General features: G+C 40.6%; 1 protein-coding gene across 1 annotated transcript; it reads left to right on the plus strand.

Annotated features, from left to right (window-relative positions):
* The first annotated feature begins 275 nt into the window (after positions 1-275).
* On the plus strand, positions 276-7,329 carry LOC149829810 (putative carboxylesterase 11). Its single transcript, XM_090015637.1, has 2 exons — positions 276-1,273; positions 6,777-7,329. Exons 1-2 carry the CDS (start codon positions 393-395, stop codon positions 7,312-7,314), a joined length of 1,419 nt encoding a protein of 472 aa, XP_089871763.1. The 5' UTR covers positions 276-392; the 3' UTR covers positions 7,315-7,329.
* The last annotated feature ends 9,357 nt before the right edge of the window (positions 7,330-16,686 follow it).

Genomic DNA, 16,686 nt, shown 5'->3' on the forward strand with positions numbered 1-16,686 from the left:
TCCCCCCCAAAAAACCCTAATCCCACCACAAAGTATTAGGCCACCCTCTTTTTCTCCATCCCTAAATTAGGGTTCCGACCTCCATTTCTAGAGTGAGAGAGAAAAGGAGGAAAACTAGACAGAGAAACAAAGATTTAGAGAGAGAAATAGGGTGATGGATGACCCCACATTGACAAATTAGGACACCCCTTCTTCTCCCATCAGATTAAAGTCCTCACTTGCATTGATTGGGAGAGAAAGTAGAGAGAGAAACGAGAATTGGAGAGAAAGAGAAAGAAACAGAAATATACGGGGATGATCCCACCGTGAAGGATCGGGCTCCCTCCCTTCCCCGCCTTCGTTACTAGAGAGAGAAACAAGATTGGTAGAGAGAGAAAGCGGGGGAATTGATAATGCCAAGCGTAGCGGTGAAGCTGTACAGCGTCTTCTTCAAATTCCTCCTGAAACACAGGCTCCAGAATCGGACGCAGTCGACGGAGGAGGGAGGCAACCCCTTTGGCATCACCTCGCGGCCGGAGGAGGAGTCGATGGTGCCGGCGAACGCCTCCTTCACCGATGGGGTTGCCACCAAGGACATCCACATCGATTCCTTCACCTCCCTCTCCGTCAGGATCTTCCTACCGGACTCTTCTCTCAACCCCCCCTTCGACCCTCTCTCCAAGCGATCCGATGCCCGTCCGCCCCTCTCTCGCCGGAGCAGCTATGGTGGTTTTACTACCGCCACCACTCCCACGGCTGTAGACGATATCCGTCGGAGCAGCTATGGCGGCGAGTCCGGTGGAGCCGGTGACTCGAATGGTGCCGCGGTGTCTGGATCCAATGGCCATCTGAAGGAGTCCAAGAGGCAGCAGGATGGTGGGGGCTTGTACAGAGGGTACCTCCCAGGGAACACGAATTCCCCATCTCGCCGGAGGTTGCCCATCATCTTGCAGTTCCACGGTGGAGGTTTCGTTTCCGGGAGCAAGGATTCGTATTCGAATGATTTCTTCTGCAGGCGGATCGCGAAGCTCTGCGAAGTGATTGTGATTGCTGTTGGATATCGGTTGGCACCGGAGAATCGGTACCCGGCTGCATTCGAGGATGGTTTGAAGGTTCTGAATTGGTTAGGGAAGCAGGCGAACCTTTCTGAGTGCAGTAAGTCGCTTGGGAACTCTCGTGGTGGTGGTGCTAGTGCTGCAGATCTTCGCAAGTCCGATGTACATAGACATATTGTTGACACGTTCGGGGCATCGATGGTCGAACCATGGTTGGCTGCTCATGGGGATCCTTCCAGGTTATTCATTTCCCCCCACCTTGTTCCATGTCCTTTATTTTTGTGAGATGTACCTTTTGACACCTATGGATTTTCCTGCTTTGGTTTTTCATTACTTCGTTTGATTCATTTGCATTTAAACAGCTTTTCATTCTTCTTATATTTCATAGCTAGAATGATGCACCAATTGATTGAAGAATTCTGAGATTCATAACCACTTGATGAAGGTCGAATTGTTGTTCATCTAGGGAGAGATTCAAAAAATAAAATCCTTGTTGGTAAACTCAGAATTGTCTGAACGTTATATTTGAACTCTTGCTTGGTTATATGCAATGTTCATGACATCATACTATTTCTACACTGTTTATTCCTCGATTGGTGGCTGAAAAACTTTGTTTTAATATCACAGTACATATGGGACATGAATTTGTAAAACTTGTGTTTTGTGGTTTGGCATGTTGACAGATTTCATTGTCACTTTTTCTATGACGACTAGCTACGTTTCCGCTTTCAGAACTAACAAAACAAGAAAGTTGGTAGTATTTGCAGACTGGAAAATGGACTGAATCATACTCTAAATCCGTAGCCGTCTTATGATTGGCAAGGAAAATTGTAATGTTTTTGTTTCTGTTGATTGGCATGTTGACAGATTTCATTGCTAAGAGTATTTGCAAATTGAAAAATTGCTTGAATCGTATTTTATAAAATATGTACCAGTATTTTGAGTAGCCTCTGTGTGTGTGTGTGTGAGGGGGGGGGGGGGGGGGTTGGTGGAGGGGGGAGTGGGCTAGGTTTTTTTAGACTGAGTCTATGTTATTCACTTACATTTCACTCATATAAGTTGTTGGATGAAGTTTAGCGTCCATTTGGTGGACTATTCTATTTATTCAGTCACACAAACTAACTGAACCTAAAACTCTTGGTATGTAAATTGTCAACAACAATGGAAGGGACATCAAAATAGGTTGTAATTGGTTAGTAAAATTGGGCACTTGTGACATCTATTTGCATTAGTAGTGGAATCATATCATGTCTGATACGAAGTTGGTGGTTCTTTATGGTTCTGCTGTCTTCACCTTTGTCACATGAAAAGTTCACATAGTGTGCATGTATTGGGTTGCATTGCCTCAGACTTTGAACACACCCTGGCATTTTATGGACACAACAATCTTGTGTTAGACCATCAACGCTATGTACCTAATTTTGTCTTTTCTTAGTAATCTTAATCCTTTAGTTTCTAGTTACTTGCTTTGTTCTTTCCAAAATTTCTTGTTGATTATGTTTGTTTCATTATTCAACTAGGATGTATCATTATTAGTATTAATTAGTCATCATGACCTAGAATTGTTCTTCAAGAATTTTCACATTTAAGATGAAATTCATGCTTTGTTGCTTTAGATTGTGAATTAGAAAACATACAGACACACACACACACATACACAACACACACAATACACACGTGCATGCACATGGACACTATTGTGTCCTCATGCTCTGGTTTTACAAAACCTTAATTTCTTACGAATCATGTCCGTATCATGTTCCCTGCTTGCGTCCATGTCTATGTGTCATAGGTCTTCACTTGGATGCGCAATATGTTAAAGTTATAATTGTTTTATTTAAAAAAATCTGACTTATCTGAGAAAAATGGTAGTAATGTTTCTAGATCTTGTTTCTTTTTCCAGGACATGCACAACAATTCATATGAATTGGTGTCTGCAATTCAGCGTGTGGATTTCCTAAGAATATTGATATCTTAATCCAGTCCTCAATGTTTGGGCCCCACATGTATGCTTTTCAATGCACCAGTTATTCCTGGAATTAACCAACACTTGAATCAATCATTACCACCGAGTCCTTGATATAACTAACAGTTAAAACAATGCTGTTGAATTCTTTTTTTGCATCCTTTTCAAATTACACCTAATTTTTCATTGATCTTATCATTTGCAAAAAGGAGAATGGTTAATCACTGCATTTTCTTTAATAACATCAAGGAAAACCCAATATCTTCATCTAATCATCCATCATAATCAAAACCAGATTAGAAAGGGAATTATCAAAAAGGAAACATATCCTAAAGGAATCTGCTTATTACAAGATACGTCACATAGACATGGACATGGGTACAAGATATGACACGAGCAGATATAGTATGACATGAGAGCTTTGTCAAACTAGGGCATAAGGACATCACCGTGTGTATATGCATGCATGCATGCATGCATTTGCATTCTTGCGAGTGAGTGTGTCTGTGTGTACGCATGTGTGCTTTTGTCTGTATTTGTGTGCAGGCTTCCATGTATGCATGTAGGTGTGTGCAAAATCTTGAACAAGAATTCTAAACCCTTTTTTTTCGCCTAATATGCATGACTTCTAAATCCTTACAAAATTAAAACTGTGTGTGTAGCTATGTAACACAGACTCTTCTAACAGGGCACCGCACCCGCATCCATGTGGGTGAGACACTTGGACACAGCTTCCTTTGTGTCAGGTGAAGTCAACCACACTGAGGTCCATTTCTGTCCAAAAGTAGATTCAGTTAATCCTAACCAAGTCCAGCTTTATCTATATTATATATATAAATAAATGCACACACATACACAGTGTTAACTTAAAACTGTTAAAAATTATATATATACCCTACCCGCACCCCCACACCCAAGTTTTTTTAAAGTTCTGCATCGCCGCATCTGCACTCGCACCTATGTGAAATAGGCTTGTAGGATTCATGTAAATTTTTTAACAGAAATTCTAGATCCTTATGATTATAGAAATTAAGTAATAAATTCAAGTTGAAATTGGAATATAATGTAGCCAATGATATTTTGAAAAAAAAGAAAAAAGACACAGAAACACAAGTAAATGCAAAATAAACAATCAAGATCATGAAAAAATAGATGAAGTTTGAGATGGTGTTTACCCATGGTTGTCACAAATTTTTGTGTCCATGAAATGTTCTGGTGTGTCCACCATGATGTTGTGTTGACATGGGACACATGCTGAGGGCCTGCATGACAAAGATTTCAGGAAGATTGTCTAACCTCTTGGATTTTCTGTTGATGGACCATAGGTCGTGTGTGTTTCTAGAAAAGAAAAAGAAGAAGCATGAAACAATGGAGAAAAGTATGAGGGGAAGTTTGGATCAGTGAACGAGGGATCCACAGAAACAGTGTGTGTGTGTGTGTGTGTGTGTGTGTGTGTGTGTGTGTGTGTGTGTGCATAGAAATTCATGAATTCATGACAAAACTTATGTTGTGAGGGAAGCAGGATGCCAGCTGAGAATGGCTCGAGTTATAACTAATATCCATTGTGATAGAATGTGGATGTGTGGAAAATTCAGAAGTAGTCATGAAAATGTTTGTCTTAATCCAATATAAATTGGACATTGATGGTTTGTTTTTCAGAAGTAGTCATGAATATGTTTGTCTTAATCCAATATAAATTGGACATTGATGGTTTGTTTGGTTTTAACTTTCACTCAATAAATAGAATTCCATCGAGGGAGTGATTTTTGTTTCACGAAAATGTTTTCACACCCATCTCTCACCTTTAGTGGGTTGAGACCATCTGCCAAGACATTAACCAGATTTTCCATTTTTGGTGCCTTTTTCATTTGTGACTGAGACAGTCCAGCAAAGCCAGTGCTCTACTGGAATACTTGAGCAAATACTGGATCTGTGGGCGTGATGAGAGTTTTTGTGTACGACAATTCTGTCTATTCCAAAACACAGCCTAGAGAAGCTATCTGTTAGACATGCATGTCCCACATGGAATATCTGGTGAATCCAAACACTAACTGCAGTAAATGTTCTCTTTGTGCAAAGATGCTTGGGGAATGTAAAACTAGGTCAAGTTGTAGAATTGCAAGTGAGCTAGCCTATTTTCTAGTCTAGATATGGACATAATTCTATGTAAGGAGGAACAATAAAGACATTTGTCAAGGTGGTTGCATTTTTCCTTTGCAATGAGCGTCATTTGAGAACATGCCAAACTTTCTGTTTTCTTGTCCGAGGAAAAGATAAAATCTTTCTTGATAAAAGATGGTGATGTGATAAAGTTGCATGCTTTTAGGCTAAATTAGTTTTTAGCAGATCAAGAAGTAATTTCTTTTTGTTTGAGAGCTGTGGTGTAACAGTTCACATAATCTTTTAAGGAATAGCAGCAAAGGCTGTTCGCTTGGGAAAAAGAAGCATTATAGAATTTATTGCAAGTAATTGCATTTTGTTGAGGAAGTGGGTACCTGGGGAAGTGCATTTTTTAGAGGAAAAGATCCAAATGGAAGAGTGATAGAAAAAGGATAAAGAAATAAAAGAAAAAAAAATTGTTGAAAGTGCAGAGATACGGTTCCTACAGGATTTCATGCAAGATAAATCTAGCTTTCTTTTTTTCTCCATTCTCTCATTCTTATTTTGTGTCAAGAAGGAAAACAAATGCCAGTATCTGTTATATATATAGTACTGTACTATTTAATCAGCCCATTTATTTTCTAACTATTTATTATGTGGTTCTTGAACTGGACCATATAGATGTGACCTCGATAGTTATATTTAGTGAAAATAGTGATCTAGATTATGACATTTTCTATTAGACAGGTTTGTATAAAATTACTAAGGGTTTATTACTCAACATGATTATCATTAAGAAAAAGGAAAAAAATAAATGCATGCATACAAGAAGTATAGTCCATCTTGCGAAAGACTCATGATTAATAAGATTTGTACAAAATCATGACAGTATTAATTAAGGAAAGAAAACAGCAATCAGCTACACAAGGCTCGAGATCACAAAAAGTGAATGAGTCCTTGTTTCTGTGTTGATCATGTGAGATGTGTTTGACTCTCTCCATGAAGTTGTGGCATGATCTCTTATGATGTTGTTATGCTGTGATGATACATACATAGGTATAAGTGAAGTATTCATTTGACTTGACTTGCCATGGTTAATGGTCATGTACAAGATACAGGCCTCTTTGGTTAATCTAGAATAGTTGTGCCCATCTTGCATATGTACAGGCACATTCTTGCTGATGTTTTCACTTTACATGAGTAAATAAACCGACAGACATTTGGTACCATCTTCTGTACTTGATTGAACCAACCCTATTTAGAAAGAAGTCGTATATCTATTTATTGTGATTATCATGGTTTATGTAATATTAGGTATGCTTACTATCAATTTATGCATGTTCAATTTTTGGGGATTTGAAGATGTCATTTACCCCCAAAAATATGAAGATTAAATGCTCCTACGTTTAAATCTGTGCATTTAATGGAATTAGTGATTATGGGTTCAGCAATGTGCTACTTTTTGAGTTAATAGAAGATGTGCATACATCATTTGCCAAAGGCCACATATAAATATGCACTTCACTGCATAAAATGGTATCTACTTTGTTATGCATATGCATTCTCGATTTGCAGGTCACCGAATATATTTTTTGTGTTTTGGAAGTCTTGTGTTTGTCTTCTGTTTCTTATTACTGATTCCTCCTGGTTTTTTATGTTGTATGAATTATATTCAGGTGCGTTCTCCTCGGAATTAGTTGTGGTGCCAATATTGCAGATTATGTAGCTCGGAAGGCTGTTGAGGCAGGCAAGCTTTTGGAGCCTGTAAAGGTTGTTGCACAGGTTCTAGTGTATCCGTTTTTCATTGGTAGTGTGCCCACGCATTCAGAAATTAAGTTGGCAAACTCATACTTTTATGACAAAGCAATGTGTATATTGGCCTGGAAATTGTTTTTGCCAGAGGATGAGTACAGTTTGGATCACCCTGCTGCAAACCCTCTCGTTCCTGGCAGAGAGCCGCCACTCAAGTTCATGCCTCCAACCCTCACAGTGGTTGCTGAGCATGACTGGATGAGGGATCGTGCTATTGCATATTCTGAAGAGCTGAGGAAGGTGAACATTGATGCACCTGTTCTCGAGTATAAGGATGCAGTTCACGAATTTGCCACTTTGGATATGCTTTTGAAATCACCACAAGCTCAGGCTTGTGCGGAGGATATTGCAATTTGGATCAAGAAGTATATCTCACTGAGAGGTCATGAATTCTCATACTAAATCAGTTGCTTTTTATTTCCCCCCTTTTTGTGTATGCATCAACATCTTTCTGTTTTCCTCTCCCTTTTTCCCTCCCTCTGTTTTTTTCAATTTTTGATCAGTAAGGCATTTTCTCAAAATTCTGTAGGCATTTTTTCCCCTCTAAATTAAACTCTGGGTTTGTAAAATAGGATTATAAATTAATAACATTGCTGGAAGATTCCTTTCTTGGCCAACTATCTTCAATTAATACGAATCAGTCATATGGGTTGGCTCTGCTTGTCTGGTAGGAGCAGCTAGACCTTGTGTTGGGATGTTGCAGGTTCAAAACCCTTCCATTAGAGGGTGCCAATTTGGGGATAATCTTTCCAAGATTTGTGCACTCTCCCCCTGGCTAACATAACTAGAAGTTTATCCAAAAAAACAGATTTACAATAATTGAATCCAACTTTAAACCTTTTAAAATTATACAAGGTATTTACAAGGTGTGATAACTGTCACTCTGGTTTTCTTATTGCAATTCTACACACGATTTCATGTTTCATTTGGTAGTCCAGCAGTTATCACTCGCTAGTACAAGTTCGTGATGTGCTTATCTGGGGCTCAATCTACTGTAAGGACGTGCTTGATTGTGCATTTGGGGTAGAACTTCATGGCCATCAAACAGTGGACGTTGTGACCATGTGGAATGCATGTCTGCCATGTCCATGGAATGGTGTTTCACCGGTTCCGGTGCCCCCCTTATTATGTCGGAAACAAAGATGGGGGGTTAAAAGAAAAAGGAAAAAGAAATTATTAGGCAGGGGTAATATCCCCTGATACCCTTCATTTTGTCTCTGTGAGCCTCTCCCTGACGTTGACCTCTGGTGACCATCACAGGTATAAGTGTGTGTGTGTCTCCCTCTCTCGTCTGTCCTCTGTGTCCTGATTTGGAAGGGCAAGGGTGTGGGATTCATTTTTTTGCAGATTAGTATTTGGATTTGGGGCTCTCATGCATAAGCAGTTTTATTTTTTAACGAGTTAAAATGAATGAATGTATGAGTTGTCTGCACAACTAAAATCAATTAACACACGGAACGCAACTTTTTGTCCAGTCAAAACAAAGATTGAGACAAAACATGTGTTTTATCTTTTTGTTCTATTGTTTTATACAATCTTTGACAAACAATCAAAACACACCCTAAACAACTTTTTCTGATTGAATCACTAAGGGCACATTTGAAAGTGAAAAAGATGTAAAAAAAGTGAAGGTAGGAAGAAAAAATATACGATTTTTTCCAATGTTCCAAACAAGAGAATTTTTCTCTAGGAGAGTTTTTCTAAAAGATATAATTTTTTTTACTAATCTTTGAAACCAAATTACTATCATTCTCCACAAGGCAATGAGGTTCCCCATATCCAAAACCACCTTGTAAAGGGGCTTCATTAAGAGAATGAGGCTCACTGATTCCAAAATCGCATTTTAAAGGGGCTTTATCCATTAGTAGGAAAAAAAAAACTAAAAATTGTGAATGATATCATAAACAACAAAGAAAGGCAATACTAATTATAAACATGTACAAAGAAGATGTTAAAACATTAAAAATACAAAAAAAAAAATGTCAAAGTTCTTTTCTTTCTATTTAACACCAAGCCGAAGTTATTATAGTATAACTTCAACCAACTCAGTAGACCGGAGACATGTAGAAAATGAGACTGGAGTAACACCTTCAGGGTTTGGTGAGGTGTCTTAAGTATTCACCATATCATAAAGAAAAGCATTGCATTAATGTTACACTTAACATGCTTGACATGCACATATACAATTATGCATCTTCACATTAATTAATTGTCAAGGCACAAGCGCACACACACAAAACACCATTTGTACCACAAAAAATCAACTCTCTCTCTCTCTCTCATGTGGGATAATTATATGATACTATAGGTATCCAATAAATTACATCTAATCAATCATGACCCCAAGAACATGCTTTGAACACGTTGGCGTTCCATCTGGAATAATGTTTTCATTTTGTTTTTGTTTTTCAAATTCTTAGATTGCTAAATCTGCAACTGACAGCATGCCATGTACAACAGTTTAGTTTTCCTGGAGGAATTCAAGACCAGACTAAACTGGACAGGAGGATCAATGCCATATCAAGAGTTGAAAATGGTAAAATGAAAATTCAGGCACTATTCAAAACAACTTGGGAATCAGCCATGTCATGTTGACTTCATGGAAACCTTTGTCTAGAGTTTATTCCTATTCATGGAATGGATAGACATGGAGAGCTTTGGATATTTTGGCATTGGTCATGATAACAAGGACTAGCTGGTGATGGGCTTGGATTTCTTGCGTTATGTGCCAATGTTGCTCTCAAATTAACTAAACAAATCTGATAACAATCTCAAATATTGGAGTGAAAATGAGAACTAACAAAGAATCCAAAGAAGAACATGCAAATAGAAACAGAGTGCAGATATATTATCCAAGAAGAAAAACACTTTTTTAAGGAATTTCTTTCGATTTTTTACTATTTTCTTACCTTTTATGGGAAGTACAAGCAATCTCTACGATGTCAGTAACCATTCGAACATCAACAAGCTTCCCCCTTCAACTCGAGTTAGATGGAGGACTAACAAAGAATCCAAAGAAGAACACCATGCAAATAGAAACAGAGTGCAAATACATGATCCAAGAAGAAAACCCCTAAAAACTCGTCTTTTTAAGGGATTTCTTTTGATTTTGACTATTTTCTTACCTTTTATGGGGACTACAAGCAATTTTACGATGTCAGTAACCATAGGAACAACAAGCTTTCCCCCTTCAACTCTAGATTGAGGGTTTGGACACGTGGCGAATAGCTGAGAGCCGTGGCATATAGCCGAGCACTTAGCCGCTCCCTGGAGCCGAACTCTCAAACAGGGCCTAAGCGACTCTCTCGCTTGTATTTAAGATGGGCTTTCCCTTATGGAGACCACTATCAAATTTTAAATAATTGTGCAAGTAGAGCTAGTCTCTCTCTCTCTCTCTGGTGTCCTTGGTTCATGCTTGGATGCGGGCTCTCTTCATACCTCGGACGTCAGAAAATTTATCCATGTCGTCAGGAGAGAGCCTCTCGAAGCCTGTTCTGTCATGGCGCTGCTTGACCCACCTTTCTTTTTTCGTGAGCTTCCGCATTGGGTCGCTGATCGGGGTTGGCAGCAGGTTCAATCTTCATGGCAACGCTCTTTTTGTGCCCTTCGCACAAGATCTCAGTTGCGTCGCGCTAGACCGGGAGACTGGTGGTGTGCATCATGTTTGTCTTTGCATTTTCAGAAACACTTTGATTGTCATAGGTGTGGTTCATCTTTCCTTGCTCGTCGTCATCCTTTTTGGAAGCGAAAGCGAAAAAATGCTCCTCACCAACATTCAACCGGGAAGCCTCTTGACTACACCGAACCTTCTGTGTTGGGGACTCACTTTGCCTGTCAAAGTTCTAAGCGGCCTTCGCGATGTACTTCTTTTTCGCCATGGGTGCAGATTGAAGATCTTCAAGAGCCGAAGATTTCTTTTCATGCCATTAAGATTGGGACTATCTGGGCCCCGGTCCCGGTCCAGTTATCACATGCTCTGCCAAGGCAGCTTACCAGAAAATCTTGTTCTAATACGGTTCCGGCTATATCATCTACATCTTCGAAATTTGTTGCCAAACCCAGCACGTCTACTCGACTTCTCGCATCTCGCTTTCAACGGTCGTCGAACGTGCTGCTGGGGAGCCCTAAGATATCTGTCGTAACTAGTTCTGAATATTATCCTACTGGTGATAAGTCTATCATTATTTCACATGCTCATGCCCATCATGGTTTATCTGTTAGTGACTCTATGCCTTACTCGACTAGCGCCCCTTCTTGAGGTGGATTGGCAACTCGGTTAGACAATCATGCAAAAGGTGGAAAAAGGTCAATTTTGCCATCGTCTTTCATTATTTTTCCATTGAGGCGCTTTGATTATATGGCGTTTAATGCCCATTCCACTGAGGCTTACAAATGCATGATTATTGGTCTATCGGTTCCTTTTCCTTTATCGCCGGTCGTTATTGAGGCCACTATTGCTGCATCTACCGTCACTGATTCTGTGTGTAGTTCTTAGAGGTGTGGGGCTCTCCCAAGTGTGGCTCTCCCTTCCGCTCCACCCGTTCCTCGACAGTCCCCCCTTCTGTCGCCCTTGGGTGTTGAGGTTGAAGAGGCAGCACAGATGCTTGATATCTCTCTCTCCTCATCTCAACTGCTTCATATAACTGTCGATATGGTATCTACCATTTCGGTAGTCTCTACTATCCTAGGTGGCTCCTTAGGTCCTCCACTTGATGTTGTCTCTGATCTAAGGGGTGATTCTCTCGGTCCTTCGAGGGCTACAGAGCGTATGGGGGTTGTTCGGCACCGGCAAGTTAGCAGTGGTAGTAGAAGCAAGAGGAGCAACCCACTCAATGTTACGACTTTCGATGGCAGATCTCCACGAAGGTCAGCAAGGTTACACCCCCCCCCCCAGATTTTTCCAGATTGTGTGTCATGAAGTCTCTTTGCTCGATTATTAGGGGCTTGAATTGCCTCTCTAAGCATAGATTTCTAGCAAATTGGGTTAGACAGGAGAAGCCTGATCTGATTGTTATTTGTGAAACTAAGATGGATGAAGTTTCTCGCTCTGTTGCCTCTAGTATATGGAGGGGTGCTGACTATTTTTTTAAGCCTGCGGTCAACCATGCCGGTGGTATCCTTATTTTGGGGAAGCAATCTTTAAATATTTCTCAACTGGACATGGGTCTGTTTTCTTTGTCTGTTGCCTTCATGTTGCAAGACAATGGCAGGAGGGTTGTGGTCACTGTTGTATATGGCCCTAATCACGCTGTCATGAGGCCTGCTTTCTGGAACGACTTAAATAGGATCGTCGTCTCAAACGGGGAGTACCATTTTCTTATGGGAGACTTTAATTGCCTTTTGTCTATTCAGGATTCTAATAACCTCGTTCTTCCCAATCCATCTATGCGAGGTTTTCAAGATTTTGTTCATTGGCATCACTTTTACCCAATTCCTTTTATTGGGGAGCGTTACTCTTGGTCAAATAGGCAGATTTGCCCATGCTGCAGAGTTCTTGACAGGGTTTTTGTCACTCTAAATTTGCTGGATCTCATTCCAGATGTCAAATGTGTCTTGCTAGCTCCTTCTATCTCGGACCATGGTCAGTTAATCACTACTTGGGGGGGTGGTTTTAATTACGCCAGGAGTTTTGTGTTTGAACAATGGTGGCTCCAAGAGCCAGATTTTCATACTATTATTTCAGACTCTTGGAACAAGCCCTCCAATGAGCAGTGGGCAGCTATCCGGTGTCATGAGAAGTTGTCTCGTCTCGCTAAAGACATCAAAGCTTGGCTCCATAATCGAGATGTGGTTAAATTTCAGTAAATGACTGCTTGGGAGCAAGAGATTTCAGCATTGTATCAAACTATGTCTTTCCCGGAGTCTCTATATGATTCTCTCTTGCAAAGTTTGCAGGCCAAATCTATTGAGTTATCAACGCTTTTGAAGAACTGGAGGGTCAAAGAGGAAATTAGATGGAAGCAACGGGCAAGGGTGAAATGGCTTGCGGTCGGAGACGATAATACTAATTTTTTTCACTCATATGCTTCTCATCGTCAGAGGAGGAATGTCATCCCATCAATCACCATTGAGAATGTTTCGTACCTTAATCAGCATGTTATTTCAGCTGTCACTCAGTATTTCAAAGATTTATATTTTGTTTCCATTACTGTAAAGGGTGTCATTGGTCCTGTTTCTGTTGGTTCGATTCGGCAAGATCAAGCTAGAATTATGCAAATGAAGTTCTCTGAAGATGAGATTTTTAGGGCAATCAAAGGTTTGTCTGGGTGGAAAGCTCCAGATTATAATGGGTTTCATGTAGATTTCTTCAAAATTTTTTGGTCTTGTGTGAAGCCTGATGTTATTAACATGTTTGATGAGTTCTATCGCAACTCTAGATTGCCTATTCAAACCCACTTGGCAATTATTTCTTTAATTCCAAAAGATGCTGTTGCAACTGATATCTCTAGGTTTCGCACGATTTCTGTTATGAGCGCCCTTTATCGGATGATTGCCAAGGTGTTGGCTAATAGGTTGAAGGTCGTGGCTCACCAAATTTTTTCGAACTCTCAGTTCGCCTTTATCCACAATAAGAGGATTCAACATTCATTCATCTTGGCCTCTGAAGTCATTCACTCCTTACATCTTAGTGGTCAGGCCTATTTTTCTCTTAAATTAGATTTTAATAAAGCCTTTGATTCTGTGCATTGACCCTTCTTATTTCAAATGTTATCCAATTTTGGCATTGGTCGTCATTTTTCTGAGTGGGTGAGGGAATTGGTCTCTAATGCTCAGGCCATGATTAAGATTAACAGCACTAGAGGTGGTCAGATCAAATTGGGGCGTGGACTAAGGCAAGGCTGCCCTCTATCGCCTTTGTTGTTCAATGTCATTGCTGAGGGTCTCGTGGTGTTGCTCAAGCGTGCTGCGAAGAAGCGCCTGATAGATCCTCTAGATCTTCCAGATTTTTTGGACCATATTCTTATTTATGCTGATGATATGATTATTTTTGGGCGAGCAAACGTGCAACAAATGCTTAGATTCAAGCTTATTCTCCAGTTCTTTCTTTCTCTTTTTGGGCTTTCCCTAAATGATAACAAATGCTCTATTTCTATGTTCAATGTTCAGTATCCTATGCTTGCAGCGGGTCAACGGATTTTCAATTGTGCAATCTCTGAGTTGTCGATGAGGTATTTGGGTCTGTCGTTACAAGTGAAGCGCCTCTCTTCTGCTGCTTGGGCTCCAACTATTCAAAAAGTGAAAAACAAGCTTTTTTCGTGGCAGGCGTCTTATCTCTCCATTGCTGGCCGTCTGACTTTAATCAGACATGTTCTTTTTTCTATCCCTAAATTCTTCATGTCAATGTTCGTGATGCCTGTGGGCGTGGAGAAGCAGATTTGTCGTTTAATGACGAATTTTCTTTGGTCTAGGTGTCAGCCTAAGAGTAAGCGTCATTTGGTTGGTTGGCGAACGATGATGTTACCTAAGCGTATGGCTGGCTTCGATGTTTTTGCTCCAAGACAGAGGAGTATTGCTCTTGTGGCCAAGCAATGTTGGATGGCCCATCAACGAAGTTCTTCTTGTGCTCGTTTGCTTCATGCTAAATATGGTGCTCCTGATTTATCTATTTTTCGTCATGGAACCCGGGGGTTGGCGATCTCGTACTTGCGAAGCATGTGGCTGAGAGCCTTATCGTCCTTCATAAATCAAATTGGGGATGCAGGTAATTATGATCAGTGGTTGCATTGGCTATTGCACCAAATGGTGCGTTCCACACTCACAAAGTGTATAGATCGTTGCTCCCCCCAGGGGCAGATTGGTTCCCTGAGTGTGCGTTATGGGGTAAGGGCCCTACCCCAAGATCTCGGGTCTTGGCTTGGTTAATTTTGCATGATAGGGTTCAGACTCACAGTTATTTAAAGAAGTTGGGCTTTCAGTTTCCAAGTTGGTGTGTGTTGTGTCAAGCTGCTGAAGAAACTACTTTTCATTTATTCTGGTCCTGCCCAATCTTCGTGGCCCTATTTAATAGCACATGGAGATCTCCGAACGTAATTGTCAAAGAGGAGTCTTTTGCGATTGATCTGCTCCTAGGCCCTATTGAAATTAGACGTTGCAAGCGGTGGAGACTGATCTGGAAGACATGGTTGCTTACTACTTGGTGGTTTGTTTGGATGGCACGCAATGATGCTACTTTCCGTCAAATTCCGGTCATCCTTAATAATCTTGTCCATAAAATCTTGGTTGATGTATACGCAATTCTACGAATGCATCTTAGAGACCTCTCCTTCCGTCTGAACAACGTTCACTCATCGGTGGTTCCTTCTTATCCAGAGGATCCTGGTTGAGTTTGGCTTTGTTGTTTGTTGCTAGCTGGCTGTAGTTTCTTTTTCTTTTCTTTTGCTTTTGTTTTTCTATATTTTAGTTTTGTTTTTCTATTTTGTTTGGTTCATGGGTTCAACATTTTGTTGATCTTCATGAGTGATAATGTTGATCCTCTTTTGTCTCTTTCTCTCTCTCTCTCTGTTTAGATTTCTCTTTTTTGCCTCTTTTTCAGCCATAATCGTTAACAACCCTCTCCAGAGATGGGAATGGAGGTTGCACCGGATGAAGGTTGTGCCTGTGAGTTCAATTAATGGCGGATGCATTGTCCTCGAATGGAGGTTGTGCCATCCTCAGAGATGCGAGTCATGAGGGAGAGAAAAGTGAGAGAGAGAAGGGAAGATATGAGTGCTTGCCCGAGGTGAGATGAGTAGGTGGCGGTGATATGGGTAGGGGTGGCAATCGGGTTGGGTTGGTGGGTTGGTGGGTCAGCATACCTCAACACGAACCCAACCCATTTATTAAACGGGTCGGTTGTGGCAAACACGAACCCGGCCCATTTATTAAACGGGTAACCCGACACGGCGTTTAATCAACGGGTCAGGTCGGGTAAATGGTTTGGCGGGTTAGCGGGCGGGTTGGCGGGTCGGGTTCGGGTAAACGGGTTGACCCGCCCGCCTAACTCGTTTATTAAACGGGTCATCCAGGTTGGCGGGTTGGCATACCCCTAACACGAACCCGACCCGTTTAATAAATGGGTTAGGCGGGTCGACCTGTTTACGACGCGAACCCATTTAAGCCAAACCCGAACCCGGCTAAGAAGCGGGTTGGCGGGTCAGGTCAGATTTTGCCATCCGTAGATATGGGTGTGTCAAAATAAATTATCTTAGTAGAAAACATTTCTCCACTTTGGAGGACTTTGGAGGAAGGTTTCCTATCATAAAGTGTACTTTTTAAAAAAGTTAAAGTCTCTGTCATTTGGAATGGTTAAAAATTCCATATGATTTTTTTTTTATTTTGCATCACTTTTCCAACATCTTTCTTGCGTGCTTATAATTTTTTCAAATAATTTTTTTTTTGCCTTTGTATAACATGAACAAGAGTAAAAAAAATATGATAAAAATGAGAGAGAAAGTGACACTTTGACTGAACTAGCCAGTGAGTGGTTTAACCATACTATAAAGAGAGAGATAGGTGATTTGACAATACCTGTGAAAGAGGTGGGTCATCAACCACACCAAAGAGAGAAAAATATAAAAATGGTGGTAGATGGGAGGAAGATGAAGATGGATTGAAAGAGAGGAAATTTGTTGTGGGTGGGAGGAAGATGACTGAGAGAAAGGAAACCTAAAAATGGTGGGTAAGAGAGAGAGAGAGAGAGTAGGCAGGAGAAAGCTGAAAATGTAAGAAGCTCTTGTTGTGATAGCTCATGGAACGAGGTGGTGTAGGTCAATGGTTACCCTACAACAAACAACA

This window comes from Nuphar pumila, chromosome 8 (assembly GCF_984573655.1).
Source record: "Nuphar pumila chromosome 8, dmNupPumi1.hap1.1, whole genome shotgun sequence".
Lineage (NCBI taxonomy): Eukaryota > Viridiplantae > Streptophyta > Magnoliopsida > Nymphaeales > Nymphaeaceae > Nuphar > Nuphar pumila.

Coding starts and splice junctions, on each gene's coding strand:
- LOC149829810 (XM_090015637.1), top strand. CDS start 393: ATGCCAAGCGTAGCGGTGAAGCTGTACAGCGTCTTCTTCAAATTCCTC. Junction 1,274..6,776: donor GCTCATGGGGATCCTTCCAG/GTTATTCATTTC, acceptor AATTATATTCAG/GTGCGTTCTCCTCGGAATTA.